The sequence below is a fragment of the Columba livia genome, chromosome 3, assembly GCF_036013475.1.
Source record: "Columba livia isolate bColLiv1 breed racing homer chromosome 3, bColLiv1.pat.W.v2, whole genome shotgun sequence".
Classification (NCBI taxonomy): domain Eukaryota; kingdom Metazoa; phylum Chordata; class Aves; order Columbiformes; family Columbidae; genus Columba; species Columba livia.
The window spans coordinates 78611563-78624278 of record NC_088604.1 but is presented as its reverse complement, the minus strand read 5'-3'; the positions used below and the strand labels follow the sequence as shown (position 1 = coordinate 78624278).

The window sequence follows — 12716 nt, the reverse complement described above, 5'->3', positions numbered from 1 at the left end:
CCAGACTGCATCAAACACAGTAAAATGGAGTGCAGAAATGACAGAAGATGCCACTTATTTGGACTATGGAAAATGGAATGACAGTTTGTGCTTTCTTCTCTGGCCTTGCCTGAGACAGAGGGCTTGAGGAGGGGTGTGGGGTATATTGAGGATGCCTGAAGATGGAGTAAACTCTAAGCAGGGAACTTTGAGATCAAGTCTCTTTGTGCCCTTCAAACCAGTTATTAGAGTTGTACCTGTGCTCCTGCCGTGTGCCTTACCCTCCCCTGCTTCCCAAAGGAATACATTTAAAAATTCAGGTCTGAAACCCTGAATGGGACAGTGGTTGTGAGCAGCTTCCAAGAGCATCAGTTTTTTGCTTGTGTGTGCAATCTCTGTTAGCATGTCTTTACTGTCTCTTTGGTCATGAGCAACATACAGCCTGGACTAGGGCCTGATTATTAACGTACAAACTCATGTCCCATCCATAGCCCTTAAATACCTGTTAGCGTATGTACTTAAGGCTGCTCACTGATGGTTTCAAGGGAAGGTCAACTATTCCTTTCGTCTCCTGCTGGACATGTGATTCCTGACTGATGCCTAACATCAGTCCTCCAGGCACATTTGTCCAAGAAGTCTAGAGCAGACTTTGCTGTCAGGAGAGGCTGGCAAGGAGTGCACCAGTTGCAGCCTTGGTTGCTTTGATGATCATGTCTCTCCCTTCTGATTGCTTTGGCCAAATACTACCCACACTTAAACTGAATCAAGGTGCAGCTGGGAGAAGGAAACACATAGCATTGACTGAAGCTGAATTTAAAATCTTTTATTATTTAGCTTCGCCAAACAGATAATGGAATCCGAAGTTGATATGCTGAAATATTTTAAAGTGGATGCCACCCCTGCCTGAGACAAAGAGGGCCTCAGTGGCAGCAGGGGCCCTTAGGCTATGGCAGCAGTTCAAAAGAACACTTTTAATTTTGTATGCAACATGTAAACTTCAAAAATAGTAAACTATAACCTTTCCCCCCCCTTTTTTTTTTTTTACATAGCATGTGATCTATCACAGATAGAAATTTAATGGCGAACCAAAATCGCATAAGTAAACATCCTGGTGCTTACAAGTTTCATAAAAAGTGTTACATTTGATGTAAATATCTTACATTTTTAACTCTTAACACTCACAATTATGGAGTAAAAGCAACTGGCGATTCACCCCCTTAGTCCGTGCTCTCAGACTGTACATATCAGCAACCACGCTCTTGCCAGCCCCTTTGATCATTTTCGGTTGGATTGTCCCACACATCACCAAGACTCCCCCTTCCTCACACTGGTGTTAATCAAGTGCAGCTCCACACAGGGGTAAAACCTGTGCAAGTGAGAAGAGATCCAGGTCTGCTGCAGGCAAACTTGCAGTCCCCTGGGGCCCCTGTTCCCACAGAAGCCACAGAGCGTACGGGGGGCACGTCCTGATGTCGGTGGGAATTTGGGGTCCCTGGGGCTGCAAGCCCTGCCATTGCAAGTGCTTCACAGTGGGACCTGTTTCTGCGTGGATAAAGACAAGAGTTGTGTAGAAGGCACTGGATTTCTCTTGCATGATTTTAAACGTGGACTACAGTCATGTGCAGAATAAGGAGATTTGGGCTCTAAACTGCTTTCTCTCTAGTGCTTTAGTGCAAGCATTTTTAGCGCTTGAATTTTCTCCTGGTTGCAGCGCAACATGTGCTCATCTACATAGAGTGATTTCCAAACCTCCTTGCCTCTATTCTTCCTGTCCCTGAAAAGATTCCCTTTTGGTTCCTTGAAAACTTTCAGAGTACAGCTCTGGTCAAAAATAAACGTGTGATGTAGCATAGCATTTGTTTCTTTTAAATCACAGTGTGCAATGCATCATTCGGTACCTAATGTTCAAAATGTCTGCCCTGCTTTTCATGAAAATCATTCTTTAAAATAACCTATGCAAATATATTTTGACTATATATATTACATTCATTTAAAAAGAGAAGAGAGGTTCTTGGTTTGCAGGTTTTTTTCAGTGTACTACTTAAGTGAAAGGTCTGATGTGAAAAAAGTACAAGCAAACTGGACATGCCAAGACTTAATGCCTTAGATGGTGATCATATCAAAACTGTACAGGTTATGTACACCATGTTGGACAGGTGTGCTTCTTCCCAAGAAAAGACCTTTGCATCATCATAGATAAGGTTAACCACAAAGTTTTGGTAAAAAGAGCGTTTAATGAGCAAAGGATGACATGGAGGGGCGAGTTCTCCGGCTTTTGTTAGGCAGTCCTGAAGCAATGTCTCCATTCCCTTCGGGGATTTCTTCCTTCTTCCGGACTTTGAGACGCGTCAGGAGCTTTATTACCCAGACGTCCCATTCCTCTGGCAAGAGCAACAGGAGGAAGCCCAGGCCAATAATGATGATGGCAATTACTCGGACACTGTTGAAGACAATTTCACTCGTGTAGTGATCAACAACTGTGTGGGACATTGAACAGGTGTTATTAAGTGGGACAAAGCATTAGAGTAGTATCCCCTTACCTCCCTATCATCTCCCTGGCTCTGGAGACTGGCTGGGGCAGGAGAACAAGACCATGGAGGAGATGGTGGCAGGGAGACAACCCTTCCTGCTGGTTCAGCGCACAGCAGAGTACAGCCACCTTCAGAGTGGGCAGAGCTCGCCTGGGGGCTCAGGGTGCAAAGGGGATGATGCCTGGAGCTTCAGTTGTCTGCAGCAGCATTGTCTCCCTTGCTCACTGACAGCACAGGAACTCCCACTGAGGTCTGACTATGCAGGGAAAGGGGTATTTCCCTTCCCTGGCACAGCAGCTCTTTCATGCAGATTTTTTGCCTCACCCTGACTGCCCCGCTGAGTAAGAAACCCAGCGCACCATGAGCCCTGCACGCACTCTGTGGGGGTCACTCCATTCCATAACAAAGCCTACTGGGGCATCCAGTGGTGCCCGGCTCTGCATGCCTGTGGTCAGCACAAACCTGCGAGCTGCCACCTGCACCATGGCACCTGTTCAGCACGCTGGGTTTTAGGAGCCTGGTTTGGAAGAGGTGGCTCTGGTTTGGGCCAGGTTTGCCCCTGCGCTCCCATGCCCAGCCCTCTTGGGCTCTGCAGTCTCTTGGACTTCACTACAGTTCAGAAAACTGACAATGCACCAGGCCATGCCCACAACTGAGTTGTCCAGTGTTCTTGATAAACACCTACAATGTTATTTATCAAAGCAGGCAGAATTACTAATACATATTTGTTCTAAAAGGTAAGTGCTTTTATTTGTTTCAGTTTAGTGTTAAGCCTGCTTTGAAGCAATCATTAAGAATTGATTTCTGCTTATCCATGAGTTTTCACCCCAGCCCAGAGACAGATGACTCCAAATCTAGTTTGTTTTTCAATATGAAGGCTTCTTTGGACAGCAATTTGAAAAGAAATTCAAGAGACTATGAATATTCATGTACTACTATACAATGCATACTTAACACATCTTTAATCAGTGTCATCGTAAGTTTTTGCGAGAAGGTGCAAAATATGTTTAATAAAGCTATTTGCTTTTATCCTTGTATATTTGAAAGGGCAGAGATTTAATGTATTAATTAAGATACAAAACCCAGAAATTCTTACCCGCATTCACTGGGACACTCAGTACAATTCCAAGAGAAATCAAGGTGGGGTAGGTAATAGCAATCCCAAAATTTAGTAGAATATTGAATGCTGAAGAAGGAAAGAAAAACACTTTTTACTACAGTGAAACGAGGCAGAGGGAATGCTACCTGAAACATTTATGCTTTATTACTCCCTCTGTATGTTTTTCATACAGAAGGCATAGTAACTTTTGTTGTTATTCTTGGAAGACACCTATGGACAGACATCTGCTGCATGTCTGTCTGCCTGAGACATTGCTGTTCCCAGGGAAGTGGAGTGCAGTGGCAAGATCAGGTGGGTACAAACTGTCTCTCAGTGTAATGTGCAGTGATTCCCACTCTCCATACCAATCCACTTTGCCCTGCTGAAAGACCAAATGCTTTTCATCTGGCAGATGTCAGCCAAACATTTTTCATGTCAGCTGGATACATTTTTCATAGAAAAGCTGCCTCCAGCTGCAGGTGGAAGATGCTGTAAAGCTAAGCCTCTTCCAGACAGGAACTTGCTCAATATAATCTCATACAATGAAATTATAGTATCTTTACAACTGAGTGATTACAATATCATTCCATTGTAATACCATACACTGTTCATGGAGTGCCTTATGACAAATTAATAATTGCTTTGGACCAAATTAACTTTTGTTTTAAGGTGATTAGTTTTAGCAAAAATACAAAACCTGTCAGCAGCTGAGGCTCTGACTGTCTGGTAGTACCTGTACATTGTACACCCCAGTGATCACTTGCCAAGTTCTGCACTACTTCCTTACAGAAATCTTCCATTGAGTCCACTGATAATTGAACTGGAGGTACTTCCAGTACCTCTCATCTACCCTCTTTCAGTTTAAAGCCATTACCCCTTGTCCTATCACTACCTGCGCCTGTAAAGTCCCTCTCCAGAGTCATGCATCGTGACTGTGCAGGGTAAAAGGAGCTTGGACTCAAGATGGAGATGGAGAAGAGCTATTTCCAGTACAAATCAAAGGAAAGTTTTAGGAGACGTGATGCTGTCATCCAGTTTAGGGACGACTGTGGCAGCACAGTCAACACATCCAGTTTAACAAGGAACACCATCAAATTTCTGATGACCGTGAATCATTAAGGCTTAGATTTAGCATCCCTCCCAAGCTGGGTTGCCTTGGTGGCATAGCTGTGGCAGCAAAAGAGAGGAGTACCACCTGCCAAATTCCCATCAGCGCTATGCAATGCTACATTTTCAAAAGGGCTCCTGCCCATCACAGTCTGGGCAAGTGTCACTTGTCTCTGTGAAGCAGAGTTCACAAGTAGGAATTAGGACAAGCTTTACAGTTTGGTTCCACAGCACCTTCTAATGAGGGCCACAATCTTTTGGCTTGGTAATAAAGCAGAAGTGTGGTCTTCACTGCAACTGAGGAATAGACCCTCTGCATGATTTCTCAAGCTAGTAATTAGGTTGAGAAGAAGGGAAAACAGCTCCAGTATGTCAGAAGTCTGTAGCTTCCACCAGCATCTAGTTTCTGGCACCCTCTTCCACCCCAAGCAGTGCAAGAGCCCCCCGTCTACTCACTCAATAAGAGAATTGAAAATCCACACAGGTTTCCCCAAGGAACAATGTCGAAAGAGCTCCAGTACTCCACTTTGGTAAAATAAAGGATGACGGGAATACAGGTGATGAAGAGGACATTGAAGGCGGCTAACACAGACAGGAATAAGGCAGCTTCTCCAAATTTTGCACTGCCCAAAAGAAGTTTGAACAAAACCTACAAAAGGAAAACACATGGGTTTAACTCTGTGGCACCGCTCTGCTGGAGGGCTGCTCTCCTGGCTCCAGTGGCTCCTGGGGTCCTGGCCCGCCGACCAATGCTCAGGGCTGAGGGGCTGGGCATCAATCCATGTCTGTCAGCACCTATGTGGTGATGCTTGCTGGACACTTGAGATGGCTGCTCAGATGCTGTGGAGAGCAGTTTGTGTGCCCCAGCCTTATCCCTCCTGGCGTGCCCCCAGAGCACAGGCAGGGCAGCTGCCAAATGAGCCCATGCGGGAAGGGGACTCGGCACCTTTGGCCATGCATCTTTGAAAAGGGAAGGTTGCTCACCCTGGCATAGACCCATTTCTCTGCCTGCTCCCTTCAGGAAAGTCTCTGTAAAATTTGACAGTAAAACCATAACACTTGTTGGAGAAGAGCAGGGGGAAAGAAGCAACATGTGTGTTCTCTCTGCATGAGACATCCCTGGTCCAGGCCTTGAGCTGCCACTTGGGAAGTGCTACAGTAGTGAGCAAGCACCGTCCATGCTGCCTGCCTGTCACAGAATCATAGAACAGTTTGGGTTGGAAAGGACCTTAAGCAAGTTCCACTCTGCCTGCCCTGGGCAGGGCCACCTTCCACTAGACCAGGTTGCTCAAAGCCCCATCCAGCCTGGCCTTGAACACTGCCAGGAATGGGGCATCCACAGCTTCTCTGGGGCAGCCTGTTCCAGTGCCTCACCAACCTTGGGGTGAAGAATTTCTTCCTTATATTGAATCTAAATCTACCCTCTTTCGGTTTAAAGCCATTACCCCTTGTCCTATCACTACCTGCCCCTGTAAAGTCCCTCTCCAGCTTTCTTTTAGGTCCCCTTTAGTTACTAGAAGGCTGCTATAAGGTGTCCCTGTGAGAGAGATAAGAGAGGGGGTGATTGGCATCTTTCTGGGGATGAAGACCCAGGTGTGCTTACCTTGTAGAGAGCAGACATTGAGGCAGAGCCCACCACCAGGGCTATCCCAATAACGGAGTGGCTGTGAAATCCATCAGCATACGTCATCATAACTATCCCTGCAATAGCAAATATAGCAGCCACAATCTGGTTGGAGACAAAGAAAGAATGCAAGTGTTACTGGATAACCCCCAACTTGGAAAAACACGAGACCAGCTTTAAATGGGCAGTACTTCTGCATCATCTGCTCCCCTCCGTATGCAGAAAATGAGTGGTAAGCCCAGACCAGTACCCACAGGGCCGATGCTGCCTCCCCTCTGGCTTCCCCAGCTGCAGAGAAGCTGCAGGCAGAGCTGCGCAGGAGCGGCTGCCTTGGGCGGTGTACAGCAGGACGGACCCCAGGGTCCTGTGTCTTGGACAGAGCTGAAAGGGAGATTTAATCTCTGTCACTGAGCCTCCCCATCAGCCAGTCCCTGCAGCCTGAGCATGACAGTAATACACAAGTAATAATTCCCTGGTGCTTGCAGAAAAGGATCAGAGACCTGAGGAGGATTTGGAGGAAAAAAGATTTTTGAAATAGGGAAATAAAACTCGAGCAACTACTTTCCAGTTCAGATGTGCCATTTCAGAGAGTAGAGGGAGGCTCGGTCAGCCAGCCAGGCCCACAGCAATGCCCAAAGGGAGGGGAGTTGTCCAAAGGAAGGTAGCATTCACCAAGAAAAGGAACAGGCAGCAAGAGACCCCTGGCTTCTCTGGGACTGTCCTCCCAGATGCCTCAAGCTTCTTCAGGTGGTTATTCAGGGGTGAAAAGGGCTTTCTGCATGCTCTGTGCTTCCTGACTCTGCAGTAGTGTGAGGGACGCCCTGCTTAGACCACATCCCCTTTGGCTGCACAATTGTGGTGATGCTGCTAAGGTGACTGGGATAAATGAGTTTATTTTGACCCATAGCTGGGTCACTGCCAGCCAACTGTCCCTTCTCCCTGGGGTTTTAAGCCCCATCCATAGGCTGCAGCTGCCTAGACATCCAAGAGCAATGGCCTCCTCTCACCCTTCCTGTTCACCAGAGATGCGGGGGCTGCTGTAAAGATGCACGGGAAAGCCTGTGTGCCAAGCTCTGCTGCTGCCTGATGAGCAAGCGGGGGTGAGGGGGACCCCTTCACCAGCTGCAGGTCCCCATCCCAGCATCAGTAGCCTCTTCCCAGGGTTGAGCTGGGGCTGGTGCCAGGAAGCATCTATAAAGCTTCCTCAGACAATCACCCAGCAGATTCCGTCTGCATGCTCAAATCAACACCTCCAGTTTCCCCTTATAGAAAAATGCCCTGGATTTGCAAACAGAGGGCATCAATTTCTCCAAAGGTGTTGCTGTAGAGTGGCTGGATGGTGTAAGGGTAGAAAAAAGCCCGTATCATAGAAGCTGATACTGCCTGGAAATTACAGCTGCTAATAGCATCTCCACAAGAAGGGGCTTGACTCTAGAAATCGGTGTACTGCTGTTCAAGATGCTGCATGAGCACAGCTTCAGCAGGCTATGGAGGGGCAGGATTTCCCCCAGCTGCTCAGCCCCTTGCACAGCCCAGCTGAGGGGCAGCAGGTTCTGACGATGTTGATTTATGAGCTGATCAGAGTGGAGACTGGTGCAAGCTGCAATGGCTGGGTGGGCCCACTGCAAGTTTGGGGAGGTTCAGATACAACATTTTGGCTTGCAGCCCTGTCAGCATCAGCTCTCTACACGCACAGCTGTAGCTTCTAAAGCGAAGCTTGATGGTGGTGGAACTGGGCCCTACAGTCCTGGACAGGCTTCTTTTTCAGGCAAGTAGATAAAAAGCCCTGATGCATGGGTCTACAGCAATGTGGGACTGTTTCAGAAAGGCAGGATTGAAAGAGCTCAGCAGCCCTTGGCAGTTCTCTCATGTCACCATGCTGGTCCTTGTCAAATAAAAATTCAGACACTCTGTGTGGCTTCAGAGGCACAAGAAAAAGGCTAATTGAATGAAAATAGCATGGGGCAGGTGTAGAACAAACAAAAAGAGATTTGTCTTCATCTAAAATATTATTCAGCTAAGGAAAGCTTTGCTGTTGCACACTGTGGATGTGAAAAGGTTATAAGGATAAACTCATGGAACAAAAAAAATCCATCAAGGACTATTAACTATAGGAATGTCACTTCCATTTCAGGAAGTCCTTGAGTCTTAAATTGCTGGTGGTTGGAAAGTCATATGAGGAAATAGCATTATAGGCTTTTCTGGTTAGATGATTTTTCTAGGTGTCCACTGCTGGCAGCTGCTGGAGCCAGGCTCCTGGGGCAGATGTACCTTTGTTCTGACTCAGTGTGGCTCTTAGTAGAGCTGCAAGACACATGGCTGAGGCTTATCTGAAAGACAAGGGCAACTCTAGGCCTTTCCTTCCCCTGTGCTCCAGCCCAGGTGACAAAAAGTAGCAGCATATTATCTGCTCCAGGCACGGCCATCTCCTATCTGACATGTGTGGGGCTTGTTGAGACTTCACTGGAGGGCCGGAGGAGACCACAGCCGCAGGCTGGCCTGTGGCACCCAGCCAGTACCTCCACATGCGTTGGTAAAAAGAGCCTGCCTAGGGGCGGTCAGGGGCTGGCTGACTTCAGAGACCTCCTGGGATGCTGAGTGTCTGCCTGGTTGAAAAGGAATACTATGATTTGCGATTTGATAGTATACTTCCTTCCAAGTCCCACTGGCAGGTGTGCTTGTCCGTATGCTACATACATAGGAGGCACTTGCAAGTGGTGGTTCTCTTGCATCTTGAACTGTTTTATTTACTGTAGCACGGAGCGAAATACCAATGTCCAAGATCAAAGCAAATAAATACAGTCTGCAAACAGTTTTGCTGGGGCAGAAGTCCTTGCCTCTTCTGTCAAGCATGTAATGAATTTTAGGTGAATCTTGGCCTCATCTGTTGACAGGTCAGGTGGGTCACATACACTTTCTCTGAAGTCTTTCAGCCTGCCTATCAAACATGCTGTTAGCAGCAGTGACAGGCTGCTTGCACAACACCACACCATGGCTACCAGCCTGCAGTTGCTTGCAGATGCCTGAGCACTGCAGGGCTTGCAGAGGCAATGCTTTGGGCACTCACAGCTTCTGTGTCTTCTCTGAAAGCGATATGACAGCTTGCAGCCCAGTTGGGCTGTTGCTCAGGGCACAGTAAAGGGAAAGAAGGAGAAATGCAACTTCATTGCGGGAGATGTAGGCACTTACAAGTGCCTGGGTGGCAAGGATGGAACTTTGTAGCTTGCTTTTACATTTAAATTCCAGCCAAATTGTGATTTAAGTGCTTGTAGAGCTACTAGTTGCATTTCTGAAAGTCAAGTAAGATACTTGCATGTGCTTAAACTCCACTAGAGGCTGCCTTTCTTACCTAGCCTCTCCTGCAGCAGGTATGGACAGGGACACCCAAATGCTGCATCACTATCCATCCTGCCGAGCTGCCAGGGGGATGGAGTGGGAGTGTGGGAGGGCTCCTGCGCACTGCAGGGCAAAGCACCGTCCCCTCTGCAGCATTGTTGGCCAAATACCCTCTCAAATGGTGCTTCTAAAAGGCTCAGGAGATCTGACACAGCATTGTCCCGAGGGGCCATGAGTTTTGGGGCTGGGCTGTGTGCTGGCTCACAGTCCCTACGTTGCTCCTGGAGAAGTCCCAGCAGCTGTCCCTTCTCCTGGTTGCCAGTCCTGGGAAGAAGGCTTTGTTTTGGGGTTCATCCCGAGGCTATCCCCAGCATACCGAGCAGTGCCATCCTCCATGTCTGCCATTTTTCACATGGGCTGTACGGAAAAGGGAGATAAGTGGGAAAAATTGCATCTCACCAGAACACTCCGCACTACGTCCTTCTGCAGACAGAAGCATCCCCAGCACTCCCACGGTGGCAAACAAAGCGGGGTGGCAGGACTGCTGTGCTGCCCCATGCCCTGCCAGTCTCTAGGGACAAGCATCTCCTCACACTCACTTTGTCACTGGTCAGAATGTCACATCTGCCCAAGAATGAATAGCCCAGTCCTCCTCCGAGCCCCTTCCCCCTGCACCCAGACCCCTGGCTGGCCTGTCACATGTTCCTCCTTGACCATGGAGGTGGCTTCTCAGGAAGCAACCCCTGTGACCCTTTCCTAGTGCCAGGTGTGACGGTGAGGGGCTGGGACACACAGCAGGAGCATCAAATGGCTTCCAGCACCCTGGCTCCTGCTTTGGGTCTCTGTTGCTGCTGGGTTTTGAGCGAGTCAGCCTTTCACGAGGCAGTGCTGTAAGAAATGAAGGACAGCTGGACATGGCTGAGACCACCACTTGGGTCTGTTTCCCTGCTCCCTCCACTCCCTCTGCACCTTTGGGAAGGGGGAGATCCAGAGCAGGATTTGTCCCCCAGCACATGTTACCTGCCATGGCACAAGACCCAGCCTGGCTGGGAAGCTGCTGGAGACTATCCTGGCTATCCTGGATCTTCTCACACAGCCATGCATCTGGGAGAGCTCCAGCATGTGCACGCTGGTGTGGATATCCCTACACACAGGTCGGCTTCTTTCCCCTCAGACCACAGCCATATCAAGCGGTGAGAGATGGCACACACATACCAAGGAGCAAGCTGCACATGCAGGAGACCAGTGATCAGCCCCCTACACACCTCCTCTCCTGGCATCCCAGCAGCACCACAGCTGACATAGCTGAAGACCATAAAAATATGCCTTTTTTTTTTGTGTACCTTTATCAAAATATCCAGCATGTCCAGCTATGATAACAGCAACACTTCCCTGCCTCCAGGATCATTTCAGGATACCCTTGCTTCTGTACTCAAAAATCCCCGTTAATTTATTTTCAGGACACAGCTACCTGGGCAGGTGGGTGGGCAAGCACAGACACCAGCTGGCCAGGCTGGGTTTTTGGCAGGTACATTTTGCAACGATTCCCTGAGCAGTCTCTTGGCTGCCACCACTGCAAGGCTGGCCAAGCTCTCCTGCCAGAGGAACGCTTCCTGAAAAGTTAACTCTCAGTTGCTCCATGCAGTGAGGGCTAACAATCTCTTCTGGACACTGAAAGCATTGCCCAGGTTGGTGAGTAGAGAGATCCTCAAATGGTGGGCAGAAAATAGGTATTATTACAGTTATTGCTATTAATAAGTTCTTGCTGGTGCAGTGAAGCAGGGGGGACCCACTGATGCCTTTTCCTTGCAGTTACTCCTGACCCTGGCAGGACCAGGGTGTTGGGTTACCCACCCACCCAGCTCTGCTGCCAGGGGACACTCACTGCATGCCCAGGGTCACCAAAATGACAGCAGGGTTAGTAGGGAGCTGCAGGGGTTTCCAGTCAGCTCCCCTTCCCCCAAACAGCTCTATTGCCACTGTGGAGCAGGTGTTCACATGGGGTGTAGCACTAAGGGTGTAAGCAAATGTTTGGGATGCCACCAGGAGAGGAGCCCTGGGGGAGGGGGCTTGCTGCCCCGCTGCCTGCCATGCTGCCTGGCCCCCTGCCTGTAGCTGCTGTCCAGACACAAGTCCCAATGCATCAGCATTATACTGATCCTCATGCAGTTAGAAACAACTAGGTCTGGTGCTACAGCCTGGGAATTGTCACTCGGAAGAGGGATGCAAAGGCTGGCATGTCCGTGACAACATGGAGATAGCAGCTGTCCTTCATGCCACACTCTGGAGCAAGTTACCTCTTTTCTGAAAGAAAATGTGCAAAGGCAGCAGGCTGGGGGAGACAGGGTGTTCTGGGTGCTCCTGGGTGCCTGGGCAGGCTGCAGGGAAGGATGCATCCCTCTCTGCAAGGATTTCTGCACCCTCTCGGCTGTCTGCCTGGGGTGCTGCTCAAGTCGGCTGGAGGGAGGGAAGGGGAAAAGGAAAGGCAGAAGGGTGATGGGGAAGGAGGGAGACAGAGATAAGGAGTTCACTTACCCTCACTCCCATGAACCTGTCCCTCAGAACGATCCATGAAAGCAAGAACACAAAAGCTTTGTTGCAGCAGAACAACACGGAGACATCCGTAGTGTTTATTTTCTTTATTGCATGTAAGTAAAGGTAGTTTGTGAGTGTCCAAAGAACACCAAAGGGTGCTGCCTTGGTAAAAAATACCTTCAAAGTCAAGCCATTGTCTCCAAAAAATCGGCAGCACTCCCTAAAATGAGGAGAGAAAGGCAGCATTATTACACCAGCCAGCCACAGTCTGCAGCAAATACAAAGGTTTCTTTTGTTTCTTGCTCCTCTTCTTTTCCTTTGAGGAAAAAGGGGTACACACCTTAAAGAGGAGAAGAAAAACAAGTTTCAGCATCTGTTGCTACAGCTGTATGAACACAAGGGGGCTGCACACCTGGGATGGACAGCAATGAGAGAGGGAGGGGAGAGATGAAGCCAGGGGGTGAAATTTCACCCTTGGCATGAGCACCTTCACAGTGGACATCTT

At 48.6% G+C, this 12716-nt stretch overlaps 1 protein-coding gene across 6 annotated transcripts in view; it reads right to left on the bottom strand.

The window, feature by feature from the left end:
• Nucleotides 1-787: 787 nt before the first annotated feature.
• The window catches only part of SLC35F3 (solute carrier family 35 member F3), a 179407-nt gene continuing 167478 nt past the window's right edge, over nt 788-12716 (bottom strand). For 5 of the 6 annotated variants that reach the window (XM_065057783.1, XM_065057784.1, XM_065057785.1 and 2 more), the window contains 5 exons: nt 12212-12431; nt 6320-6445; nt 5173-5365; nt 3607-3696; nt 788-2456 (listed from right to left, as the gene is read on the bottom strand). In XM_065057783.1, coding sequence (XP_064913855.1) covers nt 2212-2456; nt 3607-3696; nt 5173-5365; nt 6320-6445; nt 12212-12431 — 874 coding nt within the window. In that variant the 3' untranslated portion in view covers nt 788-2211. The remainder of the gene's footprint in view (nt 2457-3606; nt 3697-5172; nt 5366-6319; nt 6446-12211; nt 12432-12716) is intronic. The other variant, XM_065057787.1, reaches the window with a different exon arrangement.